This window comes from Dermacentor silvarum, chromosome 8, assembly GCF_013339745.2.
Source record: "Dermacentor silvarum isolate Dsil-2018 chromosome 8, BIME_Dsil_1.4, whole genome shotgun sequence".
Lineage (NCBI taxonomy): Eukaryota > Metazoa > Arthropoda > Arachnida > Ixodida > Ixodidae > Dermacentor > Dermacentor silvarum.
The window spans coordinates 155,562,572-155,581,826 of record NC_051161.1 but is presented as its reverse complement, the minus strand read 5'-3'; the positions used below and the strand labels follow the sequence as shown (position 1 = coordinate 155,581,826).

Sequence of the window (19,255 nt, the reverse complement as noted above, 5' to 3'; positions counted from 1 at the left end):
GCACTTGAAAGTAGCGCACACAATTTTTCTTAGGTATGTCGGAGATATGATTAGAATGTATATTATCTTTCTCGGGTGGAGGAAGTCTCTCCCTGGAGACTTCGGGCCGGGGCGGCTTTTACACCAGCTATCACTTGTGCTTGGGGTCAACCATATACGAAGGCATTGTCCAGTGTCGGAAGTATTCTGCTCCTGCGTCTGCAGCGGAAGCCCGCCTCCTACTTTGGCCGTGTCTCGGGAGAAAGGCAATTCGCAAAAGTGCGCTTAAAGGTATGAAATTGAAGACTTATGCGGAAGACTATGAAAGATGAATTATGGACAACACATTTTATAAGTCATTGTTACAGTACCTCTACGAAACAGGTCTTAATGGTTATATTTAGCTCCATTATGACGTTATGCCACGTGGCAACCCAAGAGCAAAAAAATATGAACATTTTTACTATAGTTTCATGGAAAAAGAAAATTTCACAAAACATCATTGTCCCCACAAAGGACGTGATCTCGGGTCTCCGACGCGTGACACGCCATGCGTAGTCGGCGTAGCGACATCTAATGATGTCATCGCCGATCATGCATTGCCGCTTTTTGTTTGTTTGCTCTCTGTCACTGGCTCAAAAAAGAACAGGTGTTGTTGTGCCGTTATCATCATTCATCTCACTCTTGTGCTAGCTACCCATGCTTACCATGGCAACTTGGGACTTCTTTTACTTTTAGTTACCTTTTACAGCGGATGGCCACAATCATGACGAACAATGAAACATAGGGCAACGTAACGGTTTTGTTAAATTCAAATATATAAATAATAAGGTAAAGTGAAATGAAAGAGTACGCAAAAAATCACTTTTGGAGCATCCTATCCGTAAAGCGGACATGTGGGTTTTGTCTCCACCTGTGGCAAGTTATCTGTTCGTTCACTTTCATTTCCCTTTATCTTATTATGATTTTCACATTGTAATTAGCGAAACAGTTAACTTCCCCTAAGCTTTTTCTGGCTTAATTTTCTGGCACTTTGTAATGATTGTGGCCAACAAAAATCGAGCCCTGCGGCTGCTCTCGACAGGTGACGCTATGCATGGATTACGTTCAAAAGCTCCGTTATCACTGCCGCGTTTTCTGAACAAATTTTACTGCGACGGCGTTTTAAAGTTGCAGACTGGGATTGCTCGGCCCAACCTTTTCGCTACGCCGATGACGATGGTGGTAAAACTACGTTATGAGAGCACAAACGGAATGAGAGAATTTAGCTACAAGATCTGTGTCATGGCTGGAGCCGTGCTATATTACGTCTCACGTTAGTTTTTTTTTTCAGTGGCGCTAAAGGTTAAATGACTGTGCAAGAAATTAAACTGCGATGTGGTGGACAGCAACCATTGTGATTTGAATCTCAAAAACAAGTTTGTTGATCGTTCCAATTGTGTTTGATTCTGTACACCGCTATCTTGTGCTGGAAGTTACATTGGCCAAACGGCAAGGTGCATCAACGAAAGGCGTAGAAAACATAATTATTCTTGCAATCAGATCACAAACCCCATGAAATTTATCCGCGCACTGAGCGACATGCATGTCTGTAGCGTGCTTCCATGAGATAAAAGTTATTGCACGGTCGAAGGACCAGACAGAAAGGGAGAAAAATGAGGCATTTCAAATGCATGTCAATGGTCGATGTGTGAGCACACGTTCGATTGCTTTATGAAAGAAAGAAATTGAATTTTTGAAAGCTGCGAATCCAAAAAAAAAAGAAAACAAAATGAATGTGACTTGAGCAAACATGTTGATGATTAGGGATCTGTGTGTTTTTATTCTGTCGTCTCTTTTTTTTTTGGGGGGGGGGGGGAGGGGGGTCATATTTTCTGTTATTGTCTTTCAAATCCTGTACATAAGGCGCTTGTCGGAAGAAAAATAAACAAATTGTCAGTTCTCGCACCACCTTGTCTGTCTGTCTACCCTTGTGTATTCTTTTACCAGTCTTTGGTCAAAACTTGGCAGCGCTCAGCCATGAAGTAAAACCACTTCTTCATCTCCAACTTTAACCTCTCCCTAAAACGAAGACATATTTTCCTACCATAACCACAGCATGGTTAGCACTACAGACAATATAATACCACGCACACCGGCGTTTTCAAGAACGAAGTAGTGCAAGTGCCAGTAAAGATTAAATTGCGACATGACGACTATGTAAGTACAGCCCGACCATCTGGATTTCTATACACAGGTACCTGAACATAAAAAGCGCATGGTATTACACGATTACGTTATTACAACCCCTAAGTTGTGGCAACACATTTGGTGTTGCATACGATAGTGTGCGAAACGCACGGAAGCTGGCCAAGCAGTCACATATGCGCTTACAGTAACAAGTTCTGTGCCACCACCTTTGATATTGGGTCTCGTGTTGTTGTAGGAATGTGCACTTGGGAGACGGACAGGTAAACAGCTGTGCTATCGCGCAATATTTGTGTTTTTTTATTCGTGCGACGCTTGGCGCTCCACACACACACTGAGAGCGATTTTTCCTGTACATGTACATGTACATATATTTTGGTAGGCACAGCAGGCCATAGTGTAGTGGACGAAAACGACGTTCATACATCAAGAATAACCTTTTCGGGGGTCCATTGTGAAGACATATACTGCTGTTGCTCTAACTAAGTATATAGCACGAGGAAGCCTGAAGTCGGGCGATTTCTCGTCGGATTCAAGCAGCCGAGACAGTACATAGCAATGAGTTTACATACCACGAACTGGATTTGATTTACATGGTAGGCGATGCCACCTTGTGCATCGCATTTTGCCATGTGCAGCCGTTCCGGATCGCCTGGCACCTGGACTGGAATGTTAGCCTTTTCCTGGAAGCATATAAAACCAGCATTGCAGCACAAGTAACGAATTCTACTAACTGTGACGAGTAAAAGTCAAGAGCTCCAAGGAAACATTATTGAATGTTGTGTTTTCACATGATGGCGCATTGAGCACACCGCTATATACTTGAAATATCATTTGTTCTCGTTATTTTGGAAACGCTCTTGTGGTGATATATTTGTCATATTTTCCTCCAACGACATAGCTTGCTCAGAATATTGAAGCTGCTTCTTGTAATTTGATAACGCTTCTAAATTTTTTTGTAATATAGATTGTGGGAATGTTCGGGTCCCATGAGCGCCGCACGCGCAGCGAACGTCGCGTCAGGCGCATGCGCGCTAGGGTGAGTTGGGAGAGGGGAAACTTTCCTTCCGTGGGCGGCACACGGGAATCGCAAGCGCTATCAGCGCCACCGGGTGAGTCACGTGAGATCCCGCTGACATCGCCCGGCTCTCTTTGGTGCCCAGCAAGCGGCGATGGCGAAAGTCTCCGCCGCCGCTCCCGTATTCCCCAGTTGGTAAGTCGGAAGCCCTTCTTTACCTAGTGTATTATTCTCTTCGAGGGAACCCTCAGCGAAGTCAACTATAGCTAGCTGGCCTGCTCGAAGTGTTAGTTGCAGTCGTAATAAATGCTTTCCGAGTGTACACGTGGTTGTCGTCTATTGTTTCCTCGAGCTTGTACCGTACCGCAGTTGATGCGCAGGCATGCGCCAACCGCGGGACTCGGTGTGTCGAGGCAGAGGGACGTTGGCATCCCTCCATATCCCGACATTTGGAGTCCCCAACGTGGGGCAAGCTCTTGGAAAACGGGACGACGATAGGTTCTAATGCGAGGAAGCCTGAAGGCTTTGTCCGGACCAGCGTTAGGCCTCACCCAAAGGCGTGATTGCTAGCTAGATTGGGCGTGTGCTTTCTTGAATGCGACGTGTAGACGCTGAGATTTGCAGCGAGTTTTCTCCCAAGAGTACGCCCGAAGCGAGTGAGTTCAGCAGCCGACGCGGTGGTCGATTTTCCCTGTACATATGTAAATAGCATCCTTTCTGTATCTTTGGCCCTGGGAGCGGGCGCCGGAAACGCTGGCTATAGGACGTCAGCGGGACGCAGTCCCAGGAGTCAGCTCGAAAGCTGCGTGTTGAGCAGCGAGCGGGGACCACTTAGCTAGGCCTGCATCTCCTCACGGCGGCTCATTGGAACCCTTTATGAATCTTTCGTGGCATTGGTATCCGTCATGGACGCGATTAGGCCTAAGGCTCTGCGGAGCTGCCGGTCGCATGTTCGAAGACGACCATGCCGTGACATTTAGCGGGTGCAACCGGATTCGCTAGTTTTACTATACTAGCCCGAGCGGAGAAACCTCGTTCGAAACAGAAAGCTTATTTTGTTCAGATGAACTCAATATTTTGCGGGCGGAATAACGGAAATCTCGGGGGACCATACAGCGCTTTGTTCATACGAGCATCGCCTACTTTCACGCCGGATCGGACCGGAAAAATTCGGTTGAAGCGTATAACTTCATTCAAACGAACTGGATTGTTTTTTTTTTCGTGTCCGCATAAAGCTATGCGGTAGACGGGTGGTTCAGCATCGTGTCAGACGGCCGACGCTGCGGCGGCCTCTACTGCCTTAATTCTAAGTGTTTGTGGAGTGCATTTCAGCGACTTTGCAGAACGAGTGAAGCCGCCTGGACTTGCTAGTGCTGCCATCGTCCACGTCCCTGGCTGCTGTCTCGGCCTCAAATTGGAGCGGAGGCCCCTCCCTGTTCGCGGTCCGATGCAGCAGCACATGGCAGACACAATGAGGGAGGCCCACCATCATACACTCCCACGAGGATGCGTCGGTGCGAGCTTCATCGTGCCGGCGCGCGCGCCGTTTCGAGAAAGTCCTGACCCGCTGTTCCCGGGTGGACATTGCGGTGCGCATCTTGAGGGCAAGCCATCTTCAGCCCGCGTCATCGTCAAGCACTGTGACAGCTGTCATATCTGGGCGGCCGCCACCCAGGACTGTGCTGCCTATCAACGTGGATTCTGCCATTTCCTGCCGGAGTTTAGCATCGCATCTGCCCGGATACTTTGTCAATGCCGTCGTTCCAGCGATTTCTCCGCCGTAGGGCAACATTTAAGGGTGGAGGGATGTGGGAATCTTCGGGTCCCATGACCGCCGCACGCGCAGCGAACGTCGCGTCAGGCGCATGCGCGCCAGGGAGAGTTGGGAGAGGGGAAACTTTCCTTCCGCAGGCGGCGAACGGGAATCGCAATAAGGTCCCTACAGGGACTTTAAATGATGATGATGATGATGATTTATTGGCATCCCCTTTGAAACGGGGCGGCGACAAATAGTCACCTAGCCTGCTTGATTTAATCAGGTATACTATACATGTTCTTTATCTTGCATTTTTGTATACCTATCATTATTTTTCTTTTTCAAAAATTTACCTTGTACCGCTGCCTATGATTTTAAGAGATCAGGTCGCATCCATCTTTTCCCTACTTTTTTTCCACCAGTACTCTAATCGTCTCTTGCTGATCTCTATGGCTGATCTGTTTATGTTTCCTTCCACTTTAAACCCAAGCGCTTCTGGGAGTTGCACGTTACCTACGGTTCTCGCTGGGTGGATCCCGTCACATTCCATTAGGATGTGCTGAGTGGTCTCTGGATCTTTACTGCAGCATACACATGTCTCATCTAATTCCGAATATTTGTTCCGATATGTTTTCGTCCTTAGGCAACCGGCTCGAGCCTCAAATAGCAAGGCACTGCCCTTTGTGTTATCGTACAGATTTTCCCTTCTAATTTCTTTCTTCTCATTCTTGTAAATCTCCATTGTCCTTTTCGTTTCCATTCTTTGCATCCAATTCACGGTCTCTATTTCTCTCACTTTCTTTCTGATGACCCCTGGTTGTCTATTTACAGTTTCGATTATCCTGTACTTGGTTGCCAACTTCCTTGACCTCTTCCTCCATTCTGTGTCCACGCTTTTCATGTAGAGATACTTGTGCACTTTAGCTGCCCATTTATTTTCATCCATGTTCCTGAGCCTTTCTTCAAAACTAATTTTGCTTTGTGCTTCTCTGACTTCAAAAGAGGCCCAACCCATGTCTCCATGCACTGCCTCATTTGTCGTATTACCGTGTGCTCCCAAAGCCAACCGGCCTACTGATATTTGGTTAACTTCCAAACCCGCCAATATATCCGATTTTAAGCATATAATGGCATTTGCGAATGTTAGCGCTGGCACCATTACTCCTTTCCAGATTCCACGCACCACCTCATACTTATTGTGGCCCCACAGTGCTCTGTGTTTCATTAATGCTGCATTCCGCTTCCCCTTTATTTTCAGATTATCTTGGTGGTTGATTGAGTAATTCTTTCCTTCGTTTATGTGTACGCCGAGGTACTTATATTGCTTCACTATGGGTATTACTTGCTGTTGAATTGACACCACGAAGTTACTCGTGTGCTCATTAAAGATCATAATCCCTGATTTCTCTGTGCTAAACTTAAGGCCTAGATTTGTCGCTGCGTTCCCACAGATATTCGCAAGTATCTGTAAATCTTTTTTATTGTCCGCTAGTAGCACAATGTCGTCTGCGTACATCAGTCCAGGGATCTTCTGTTGCACCATTTGTCCATTACGCATGTAGGATAAATCAAAACCTAATTCGCTGTTTTCCAGTCGTCTTTCTATGCCCTTGACGTAAAGCGTGAACAACAATGGTGACAGAGGGCATCCTTGCTTCAATCCTTGGTGAATTCCCACTATTTCATTTCCTTTTCGGCCTTCCCATGCCACTTGTACTTGGTTGTCTCGATATATCTCCCTCAGCAGCTCCACGAAATCGTCATCTATGCCTTCGTATTGAAGAATATCCCACAACAATTCCCTGTCTACGTTGTCATAAGCTCCTTTAATATCTAGAAATGCTATCCATAAAGGTCTTTTCTGAGCTACTGAAATCTCTATGCACTGAGTTAGTACAAACATATTGTCTTCTAAGCGTCTGCCTGGCCTGAACCCATTCTGTAGTTCCCCCAATACACCGTTTTCCTCCACCCACTTCGACAGTTCTAATTTTATGGCTTGCATTGCCATTCTATATATCACCGACGTTACTGTAACTGGCCTGTACGAGCTCGTCTTATCCTTATCTCCTTTGCCTTTGTAGATAAGATTCATCTTGCTTTCACGCCATCCAACGGGAATATTCTTTGTTCTAATCACTTGCTCTATGGCATTAGTCAGCAGTGCCTTGCTTTTTGGACCGAGGTTTTTGATCGCAAGCGCTATCAGCGCCACCGGGTGGGTCACGTGAGATCCCGCTGACATCGCCCGACTCTCTTTGGTCCCCAGCTAGCGGTGATAGCGGAAGTCTCCGCCGCCGCTCCCGTATTTCCGCAGTCAACTGCGTTCGTGCCGCGGCACGATTCGTATTCCTCAGTTGTAAGTCGGAAGCCCTTCTTTACCTAGTGTATTATTCTCTTCGAGGGAACCCTCAGCAATGTCAACTATAGCTAGCTGGCCTGCTCGAAGTGTTAGTTGCAGTCGTAATAAATGCTTTACGAGTACGTGTAGACGTTGTTGTCGTCTATTGTTTCCTTGAGCTTGTACCGCACCGCGGTTGATGCGCAGGCATGCGCCAACCGCAGTACTCGGTGTGTCGAGGCAGAGGGCCGTTGGGCATCCCCCATATCCCGACAAGATACAGACGCTCCATTTGGATTACTGCTTCAATGATGACAGGTCTGTGTTGTAGGTAAACGGTGGCAACTTTGTGCAAAACCCCCCAAGTGTATGTGGCCGAGTGAGAGAGAACATAGGAGAGAAGAAAATCAGAAGGGTTAACCAGACATTTCTAAACCATAGATCCTAAGACAGCACGGACATAAACGAAATATGTCAAAACAGAATGAAATTCAAAATTCTGAGCAGATCAAGATTCACATATCATTATGATGGCTGCCATCACTTGAAGAAAAACCAACCGATCACTCTACGCTCAGACAGTTCTCGAGCGTGCCACCTGTGAAGCGACTGAGGCACGTAGACTTGACGTGAGGATTCTTACGATGAATGAAAATGTTACGAATATGTGGAACAACAGGCTTTGACTGACGATTAACGTCGCAGTGTGGTTATTACGAATGCTGCGTCAGGGTTAGTGCCACGCCTCCAGGAACTTGTGAAAAGGGCCACCACAGATTGATACCTTTCATTAGGCCAGATGAATGTCACACATTTTTCATGCTTACAAAATTACAATTTATGAGAGCTCGTTTTCTTTGGATGCCTGATGTGCCGATTGTGCAAAGTCCTACTGCTTTTGATGAATGTCTTGCACTACTTACTTACTACCATTCAACCAATTAGTTAGCATGTTAGCTTCGAAAGAAATTTTTGGACAGAAGTTGTTACTCCTTGTCATCCAAGTGATTCTTCCTGCCTTATTAGCAATAGAGCATTCGCATTTCTTGGCTACTAGGTCAAAGTTTCTCTTTTGTACGCACAGTGTACTGGTGCATAATCATTCTTTAGATATTTGTAACACCATAAAAAGGCCTACTAGCTATCTAACACATGAATCCTGTGTGGACATTGTGTATATGTATATAACTATCTGCGTGATCTGTGTGCATATGTATGCATCTCATACTTGTTATTAGATGTACTATAATTCACTTTTTTTTCCTTCGGCTGTACATTGAGTGCAACTTCAATTTTTATATAATGTGCACCTCATTGTGTACGTTATTGTACGAGTAAATGCTGTATGAACTGAACGGGGGCAGGGGCCTTGTCAGGCTGTTTCAGCCTTTAGTCTCTGTCTCCGCAGGAAATTCCCTGAAATAAAGTGATTTTGATTTGAAGTATTCCAGCATTTCTGAAATACCATGCTTTGGAGTGTTAATGCACCTTTTTGTTTTGCATTTGCTGCGAATTTGATTTACGTGCATCTGACGAGTATACGGGAACATGAATGGAATGAGAGAATTTAGCTACAAAATCTGCATCATAGCTGGAACTATGAGATACTGCGTCCCCTGCTTAGAACGCAATAATATAGTTAGAATATTGCATTTAAAGGTTTTACCAGCGTTTTCGTATAAGACGAAACTGGTCTTCTTGCACGGTCGTGAATTACTGCCAAACTTCAAAGAGCCCTCATACTCTCCTATACCAGAAATTGTTTCTGAAGCTGCATTGAACCTTTGGACACATATAACAATGACCGAAAAACTCCTAGCACTTTTACGGCACTTGTCGACGCATGTCTCTCGATGTTCCACTAATTTTAGGACAACCACTTAATTCTTACCCGTTCCTGTGACCGCGCCATATTCATGAGGTCCTGCATTCGGTCTACAAAGCCAGGAGCAAATGTGGCTGGGTTGATTGCAACAAAGCACTGGCCCTGAAATAACAGAAAACAAGTTTATTTCTTGCATATTTCAGCGCAGTGAAATGTGAGAAATACTGAAGGTACTAATGAAACAGCGATGTATAATACATACGCAAAATACTGTTCATGTTATTGAAAGGAGACGTCAGTATTTTGTGCTTATATCTCTGACGGCTCATTTATTCGAAATCAAATGGCAAAGTTGCAAAGTTCAACTTTAGTTAAAGGATATACATCATAAATAGAATTACATAAAAATACAAAAGCAGGCCCCAAGGTGACTTGGCGTGGACGGGAACTCCTGCGCAAGTAATATACAGAAGAGGATAATTGTTTCAAGCGAATCAGAGATGCAATTTAACAATGTAATGGAGCAAAAGAAAAGAAAATCAAAGTGTGGGCATGTGTAATTTAAAAAAATAATTTCAATATTATTTTCAACAATTAAAGAGAAGTTATTGCTCTCCTACTGACACTTAAAGCGTTGCGATAAGAAACCCTGTAAGTGGCGCGATCTCTTCAGCCCGCAAGATAGGCAGATAAAGTATAGTTAGTACTGGGAAACATGTGTTCTGCAAAGATGGCTGAACAATAATAGGGTGATAGACCTTGAAGGACATAGGGCCCATGGTATAATAAAGACATGACAGCAAGGGATTAAGTTGCGTAAAAGTGGGGAGCTGCCCGAGGTGCGAATGTAGCAACCAGAGTAGCTTGTTTGTTAAGTTTAATGAAATAACATAGATAAACCAAATTGGAATCACCCAAACTTACGACGGAATAATTAATATGGCTGTGCACAAATGCATAACATGAAGTGGTTAGTATTTGTAGTCTAAAATGAAACCTAAGCCAAAAAAGTGCCCATATGTAGTAGGATATTTCTTTTTCACACTGGGGAGATGTGATGATGAAATCTCAATTTAGCATAAACTATGGCTCTGGCAGAACTAGCGCGATTAGACTGATTGTTTTCATGAAGCGACGGGAAAAGGGCGAACTTCCCGTGTGGTGCATGAAGGCATGTAATAGGATGTGGAAGAATTAATGGAGAGCTAGATTCCCCCCCCCTCCCCCCGCTTCTCCCCCCCCTCAAAAAAGAGGTCACGACATTTTGTAAACTAGAAATGAGAATGTTGAAATGTAATTCATGACAAAAGAGAAGAGCATCGTCTGTAGAGCACTGCATGGGCTCGGGCTTACCCGAAAGCCCGGGCCGGGCCGGGTAGAGCAGTTTTTTCATGGCCTCGGGCCGGGCGCGGGCTTTCTGGTGGTGTGCATGTAACATGCAGCGAGTTATTCTCGGGTGTCTCAACTCTGAAAAACATGTATTTTTCGGTCTCGGGCCGGGTTCGGGCCAGTTTCGAGCCGGGCTCGGGCCTAAGGTAAAGGGGTGGCGGGCCGGGCCAGGAGGGTAACATAGATTATTTCCGGGCCCGGGCCGGGCCCGGGTCTCGCCATAAACGTTTTGATCGGGCTCGGGCTGAAAACTCGGCCCGTGCAGTGCTCTAATCGTCTGCATATGAACTACATTTAGAGTGAGAAAGATGGAGGGAAGTCATTAATATAGATTAAAAATAATAGAGGGCATAGAATACAGCTTTGTGGAAAATCTTTAACAATAAGTGAAAAGTTAGACGAGTGGCTCCATTGCTAAAACATCACGTCTTTTGGTAGGTGAACCATCACAAATGGCTTATAAAAAAAAAGAAAGAAAATGTGGTTGATCCCTCTTATATAGGAATCGGTATAGAACACGAAAGTGAAACGTGTCTTCACAGAAGTAGTGTAATGTTTATTGCACATTGATATATAATGTCTATTGGTGTTTTGTGGCTAAAGCGCCCTTAGGCGTTGATGCACCCACGCTGACGCCTGGTGGCACGTCTCCTCCATCACGACTACCAACGTCGATGACCATGAGCAACCGTCGTGCATATGGAAGCTGCACTACGCTGCACACGCTAGCACAACGCGAAAGACGAAGCACGTAACTGACACACTAATACAACGCGCAAGACAAAGCACGTAACTGAATCGTCACCGAGTCAAATCAGCGCGTACAGCGCGTCGTAATTGCAGCCTCCGCGATCAACTTCAGAAACATTTTCAGAGCTAATTGCGGAGGCCACGCTCCGCTGTGCTGAGTACGGTGAACGCCACCTAGGGCGTTGGTAGTGCTTCTTGATGCCAGCGTCCCTTCGAATGCTGGCATCGAGGCGTCGTAGTGCTGAGACCACCGAAGCGTTCACTGTCGGTGCGCGTTAGTGTCATAATGCAGTACTTCTCTTTTCTGCTCGTAGGCGGCGGCACCGCCCCGAGCAAGAGCGCAGGTACACGGAGGAGTGTTAGATATATAAGGCGCGTCTGTGTAGCTCTCTGCAAATGCGTTTGTGGCGCAATGGGTTAAACGCTCGGCGATCTATCGTCGCGGACCGAGAGGTCGTGGGTTCGATTTCCAAATTTTGCATGTTTGTGGAACTTTTTCTTCTGGTTTCTTTCTTTGTATTATGTTCGTGTACATTGTAAGAACGTCATATCCGTGACGGAAATACGTCAGTGAAGTCTTGGTGGACCCCGGCATAAAACACTTTCGTGTTAAAAAAAATCATTGCGCGGATAAAGGAACGGAGACGTTTATTTAAAGGTAAGCTTTCTTCACTTCTTTCCCTCTTTACCAATGGCTGCAGTTTCGTGCAGTACGCTCATCCCGGACGTAGTGCGAACCAAGGCGGCCTGAGGGGCAGGTGATGTAGGCAAACGCAGACGCGCGGTTCAACACAAACACGCCGTTATCGTTATGCCGGTGTCATCACTTCATCGCCTGAATTGTCATTCGATTGTTCCCATGCCGTCGTCATCGTTTTCGTCACCGCCACTACGCCGTTGTCATGCGGCCATTATCAATCTATAGTCGTCATTTTTGGTCGTCACGCCATCACCATTCGTTCGTTGTTATGCGGTCGTTGTCACACCATCGTAATCTTGCAGTCTCGTCATTTTGTCGTCGCCAACCGGTCGTCGTGACGCTTCCTAGTTTTGCAGTCGCCATTTTATCGATTCATGCCATCGCCATATTATACTATCTTGTCATTGTGTCGTCGCCATAGTACCGTCGTTGCCGTGTAATCAGCTCCATGGCGTCCTACTATTGTTGTCATGGCAGCGTGCTGTTACGCCTTCGTCATGACAGTGTCGTCATGTAATTGTCGTCACGCTGACGTCATCATTAGAATGTCACTACGCCTTTATTGTCACGCAGATCTCAGCCTTTGTCGTTATATTTTCGTTGTTTTTCTATAGTCGTAATTTTGCCGTCGTCTATACTTCGCCGTGATTCGTGGAATCTCCACATTGCAGTGTCACAAGTTTATGCGGATGGAGACAAATCTCGGTGAAAATGAGTCTAACATATACACTTGCAAGTCGTCGCTATAAAAAAGAACAAGCGCTCCTCGCAAACACGAAAGAAAGCTTCGTCGAAAGCGAATTCCACTGGACATGGTATCCGCATAATGTTTCGCATGCATAAATATGCAATATGCAATGTACGATTGGAACAAGTTTTCTAGGTGAAGTGTGAACTTTCATAGCATAAAGTAAATGAGAAGTTAAAGTGACAATAACTTGACAATGAAATTACGATGTTCAAGATGCATCTTTAAGCTTTAACAATGACAATGTGTGTAGATAATTTGCGTTCGTAAGTTGCTCGTAAATAAAGGAAATTCACTAACAACAATCTGTAACATTTCTCATAATGTTTGTCTCTAGGCGGAGACAACGGATAGAACGGCCTATGTGCCGCTTTCTTTACCTTCAAGACCGAGTGCTGCTGATAGATTTCTGACTTAATCACGCAACGACAGGACAGAAAATGTGCGAAAGTGAGCTATTTTTGCATCGAAGCACATTACGGTGATACCCGCCGGGGTAGCTCAGTCAGCTAAGGCGTTGCGCTGCTAAGCTCGAGATCGCGGGATCGAATCCCGGCCGCGGCGGCCGCATTTCGATGGAGGCGAAATGCAAAAACGCCCGTGTGCTTGCGTTGTAGTGCACGTTAAAGAACCCCAGGTGGTCGAAATTATTCCGGAGCCCTCCACTACGGCGTGCCTCATAATCAGAACTGGTTTTGGCACGTAAAACCCCAGAAAGAAGAAGAAGAAGAACATTACGGTGATGCGTTATTTTGTGTGACGTCACCGTCGTGCTGCCGATAACACGTTGCCGATGTGTGCAACCATGACTGGCTCCTGTTATGTTGCTCGCGTTGCAGTCAATATCACCTGACGTATATTATACGAGGCAGCATAAACCTGCACGAAGCTTTATTATCTTTTATTGCGAATTGCAGCTTGTGGGAAATTCGGCCCAACAATCTGCTATTGGTTCCGCTTTGCTTAAACAGAAATACAGACGATACCGCTGGCGCCTGTTTAGAACGATTGGGAAAGAAGTCTTTTAGTAGAGGGGAAGAAGTTATAGTATAGCTGTGGCAAAATGCATATGGTTGAGTGCTTAGCTCAAGCATATGAAAAAAAGAAAGCGGTTTTGTTTCCTGTACTTCGTTTTAGAAGTTGTTTGTAAGCCTGTTTGTTCAAATTGTAACACATATGGTCAGTGAACCAGCGCGGATGCCTGCACTTCCTGTGCTCCCTCATTTCACATATACGCAAGTTTTTTTATCTTACGAAAATTCAGCAGTCTATAGTTGATCACCACCTTTAGTGTTTTCTTGCCTTGCCTTTTTTAATGTGCTATGCGGCAGCATCTGACGTACGTTTCATAAACTGCATTTTCAAGTTCACGCTACCACCACATTTTTTTTTAGTTGGGCTATGTCTTTTCGTTTGATTTGCTACGTACACGGGACTTACTTAGTGCACGAGCTCTCTTTGTACAGAAAATTTTTGGCATTATGCTGCGTGATGTGTTCCGTAGAAAGAACAGCTGACAAAAAAAAAAAATATCAGCGTCTGTGCTGACCGGAAAGCGCCGATGAATATGGTGCATTCCTGTTGGAATTGTACCAACTTGCATCCTTGAACGAATCTAGCTGCTACAGGAGTACTTGACTAATTTGCCTGGTAATTAGTGTGTGATTATTTTCATAAACTTTTAATAATTTTGCTATTACGTCTCACCCCATTGACAAAATAGCGAAATAGGGACACCATGTTATATAGAACCACTAACACGAAACAGCTATGCAATTAGAAAAAAAAACATTAGTGTTTATTCCTCGTCAACAATCATATTCTTGTTTTATAGAGCACAGTCACGATTATGATATGCGTAATCCGTTGCCGATAAAGTGCAAGTGCTGAGGAGTGAGCTTTTTTTACTGCCCACAATTTCTAATGCAGCTATTTGGTAGTATTTGTGGTCAGAAATTTAGTATTTAGTGGCATGCTGAAGTTATTTTAGCACGAATAAGTGTACATTACGAAGAATACCATACCTTTTTTGTTAATCTTAGCTTTTCTGAACTAATGGTAGTAATGCGCTATATACTGCACTTTTCAGCATCGCAATTTTTACAGTCTGTGTCATCATTTGACCTATTGTAGGATCTCACAAGACAAACTGCTACCCTGCATTTTGTTCCTCGGTCAATTGCTGAACTTCTGCCAGCCCGATGGAAACCAACAGTCATCCGCATCAAATGGGGGAAATTCATTGGTCCGGCCTTCATAGTTCACTTTAAGCTGAAGCTACAACCAGAGCAGACGGAGCATATTTTCTACGCAGATTTACTGCTGCATATCATCGGGGGCCTACACCTGACAGGTAGTGTCTAGAACACGAATGGTGTTATATTCCACATAAAATATATTTGTCAATAGTACTACTGCTTGAGTTTGTAGGACCAGAGTGCATGCTGTTCGTGGAATTCTATCAGAACACAAAAGGCAACGATAAGGTAAATTGATCGTTTGAGAGGTTGACATTTATATTTAGCAGAAATGATTAAGGGGCACGTCACCTTCATTGAATACGGCTGAAGAAAAGAAACCTGTGGGGGTATTCTGTAAGTGTCCACCTAGTGGATATGTGCATTTCGTCTGCTCATTAAATTATGACTGAGTTGGCTGGGGGCCTTCTTCGGGCGGTCGGCCCTGCCGCTCGACTGGGGAAGGCCTCCTCCCTCATCACTTATTTTATTCCCCTTAACCCTCCCTGTGCAGTGCTGTTGAGCTGTTCTCACAGTGAGGGACAGTCGCGGCGCTGCACGTTTCTCTTCAGTTTCCTTCTTTAATTGTCACCTACGGCTCACCTGGGCTACGCGTCAGAAGGAGACAGGCGCCCTCAGCCAATCAGCACTTCAGCAGCAGACGAAATGGACATGTCCACAAGGTGGAAACTTACACAATACTCCCCCTGGATAACATATACAAAGACGTCAGCTACAAGGTGCCTATGAAGGGAAATGCATGTAGTTAAAGTGCTTTTGGCGGCAATGTTTGAGCTGGTAGGATTTTAGAATGTAGATAAATGTTCCAGCCAGAATAGTGCGACAACAACTGCGGTGCAGCAGGACACATTATCTGGAGATCTTCTCAACTTGTACACCAATGCAAGTGCCACACATGCAGCCCACTTGGAAAGGCAGTTGCTCTGCGTGCTTGTGTTGGTAGCCTGGCTTCTGAATAAGATAAGGGGTTGATGAGAAACATGCAATTATGTTAAAGCACATCAAAACTTTCTTAGGTATTCGTTTCCCTTAGTTAATTTTTCATAGTAAATACATTCGTTTAGGATTTTTTTTGTGTGTTTCAGAGCCCGATTTCTTTTTACTTTGTGAGATTAGGCAGTTTTTATTTATTATTGCAAACAAACAATTTTACGTTCGGCTGACGCTTGTGCAGCCAGACAGACATACAGTAATTTAAAATCTGCATGATGTACCCACTAATGGCTGGATTGTTCGCACCAAAGAAATGTTACGTATATCTGCTACTAATTGCTAGCATTGTCTGTATTAGGAGCTATGACACAGCCCAAAGGTCTTTTTTTATCACAATAAAATATAATGTAATGTTCGAAAGTTATATGCTATTCTAATAAAGCTTGTTGCTGGGCTAGTCGGTTCATGTTATACCTTAGACATCTGTGTCATCATTTGGCCTATTGTGGGATCTCACAAGACAAACTGCTACCCTGCATGGTCGCTTAGCGCGAATACGGACTTATGTCTGCCGGGCGGGAAGGTACGTTAACAAGCGTGCGAGGGAACACGAACTATATTTAACAGCTAAAGATGGAGCACATTTGCCGTCCCACTGCAGTTAACATGATTGTGATCCACGTCTGGACAAGGTGCGGATTCTGGGTAAAAGCAAGGACGCCACGGCACGTGAGTTGTTAGAGGCCTTTCATATTAAGGCACGTGGGCCATCATGTATCAGTGATACGTCAGTTTCGCTCTTGGAAGCCGAAAAAATATTTTTTGGATAAATGGTTGCGATTTGCGCGATGCACGTATGGTGTTTTGTTCTGCATGCTGAGCATGCATGTCTGTGCATAGATATTAAGTGAAAAAAAGAAATGAATAAAGAGTCGAAAGTAGGCGCTCTCCTTGACCCCGTCCCTCCTTCATTATTTGCGCTAAGCGACCATATATGGTCTGAGGTATTATATGCTATTGTATTCTTATTGTGTGCTATATATTGAAATAAAACATTCGCATCACCTGTGTATGCATGCAGGTGTCCGTTTGAAAGCCATTTTATGGTTGTTCACTTCCCCGTTGGAATCGGGTGTTTATAGACATTACAAGGCTATTAAACTGACCATTTTGAAGCGACGCTCACGTAATTATTAACTTTATATACCACAAAGAGCGCACATCCTACAGAAAATTACGGTACACTTTTTTTTTTTGAGATCAACTAGCTGCTAGAGATCAAGGAAAACTGAAAACAACTAAAGAGAATGGACCTGCTCATGCCTAGAGAGGTTTGCCTTGCTGCAGTGAGCTTCGCCGTCATTGGATTAGCGTACTGAGCGAAGATGTACCCGAGTACAAGCCGCTCAGGCGGGGCAAACGCCGGCGCTCGCGCAGCCAGACCCGCATGCAGCCATCTAGCACACCGACGGTACTCCCAATAATGGACAATAATGGAGGAATCTTCGGAATTGTCTTCTTTTCTGTGGTAAGAAGTCCGCCGTAGTTGCAATCTATCGCGCCGTACTTGAACTGATGCGGCTTTGTACGATCAGTCGCGAGAAACACGTGGAAGCAGTGGCACCGATAGCAGTTTTGGAGCACTCGCATGAAGAAAACCCGTATGCAGGTCATCAACTGGCTCATGCACGGAATAAAGCGACACGTCACTACACTAGCTGGTGGTCTTCCTGTCAGCCAGGTAGATCTGTCTCGGAGCTACAGTAGAGTTATACCGTTGCCGAAGCGCTCCAGAGGATTTCACCGGTCCGCAAAACAACGTGCTTGAAAATGCGCAACATCATTGTCGAATTAAAAGCTACGGAGGCAACTGGCATCCATCAGAAAAAGCAACACACGTAACGCTCAGACGCCATAGTGGTGGGTTCCAATTACTTTTGACCATGTGGGGAACCTTGACGGGTGCCCAAAGGTAATGAGTGTTCTAGCATTTCCCCCGTGGTCTCTGAGTTCGCACCGTCAAAGTGTTTTGGTGCGATCTGAGCGGCCATCATCTGTGACTTCGTGCTTTGAACCAGAACATCAAAGCCACTGAGTCATCTCGGTGAGTAAATAAATTATTCGTTGACAATTGTAACGCGCGTTTCCTTAGCCTGTACTTCTCATCATTACCACGGTAGTACAACGGATCTTACGCTAGCATTCGCTGTAGTCTTACTTAATGCTATTCTATGTACTTCTTATGAAACAATAGGCATTTAGGAGATTATATTTCTATGGTTAAATTGATATAAACGTTTTAATAGTAGTAAAAGCCGGCATATCCCACGCCCTATGGGAATGGATGTTATGCGAAGCAGTGTGTGGGGAGCCTACCAATAAGTTAACGCAATGGCCATGAGAGCAACAAGAAGTAGGCGGCTGTTTCATGACCTACATGACACGCATGTCATGAATTCATGTGATGAGTCCCCAGGAGTCCCTTTCGCTACGCCTGAGACCTTAAGACGAAAGAGTTAGTCATAGAGAGAGAGACAGAAGAAAGGGAGGCAGGGAGGTTAACCAGATGGGAAGATCCGGTTTGCTACCCTACGCTGGGGAGAGAGGGGAGGGGGAGGTAAAGTGACAGAAAAGCAGAGATAGAGAAAGAAAGGAGCACAGATACACAATCACAATCGGTCCCTGTCACCGCATACTGTTACCACACAGCACAGTAGCACTTGCAGCACTATAAACATCTGTTCAGGCTACAGCCGCTTGTCCAAGTCTGTTGCCCTTAAAAACTGCAACAGTGCCCTCGTCACCCTCCGCAGCGATGGCTTGTGATGGCGGCATTCTAAAACAAGTTCCTCTGATAGAGCTCTTTGGCCAAAGCGCACTATTGCGATTGCGACCGATCGTCTCTGTAAATTGTAGCGAGGACAGTCACAGAGAAGGTGTTGAAGAGTCTCGTTACCACAGCCATGCTCATTGCTAAAAACTTCATTTGTTACCACCTCGACGGGTGCAGAACTTGCGGCACTCCGTGCTGCACTAGATTTCAATAATCAGGAAGCACCGCAATAATGGGCAGTGTTTAGTGATTCCAAGGCAGCCCTTCAGTGCATACAAAGCCCAATGCGCCACGGACCCAATGAACAACTGGCCTCAGAAATACGAGACATATATCATGACAAGGGACACAGCACAATCTTTCAATGACTTCCAGGACAAGCCGAATCCAAGGACGAAGCCGCCCGATCTGAACATGAAAGTGGCCAATGTGTCTTGATTCCACTTTCGCGAACAGACGCTGCGGCTCGGCTGCGATTTATGTCCCGTGAATGTGCTTTGCCCCTGTGGAACTCGAAGACTTTCACAATGTGTCGTTT

At 45.2% G+C, this 19,255-nt stretch overlaps 1 protein-coding gene across 1 annotated transcript in view; it reads right to left on the bottom strand.

The window, feature by feature from the left end:
* Window positions 1-19,255, bottom strand: part of LOC119462516 (uncharacterized oxidoreductase YjmC) — a 116,362-nt gene that overhangs the window by 27,756 nt on the left and 69,351 nt on the right. The window contains exons 9-10 of the mRNA XM_049672174.1: window positions 9,173-9,268; window positions 2,739-2,849 (exon numbers count right to left, since the gene is read on the bottom strand). Of these exons, the coding sequence (XP_049528131.1) occupies window positions 2,739-2,849; window positions 9,173-9,268 (207 nt within the window). The remainder of the gene's footprint in view (window positions 1-2,738; window positions 2,850-9,172; window positions 9,269-19,255) is intronic.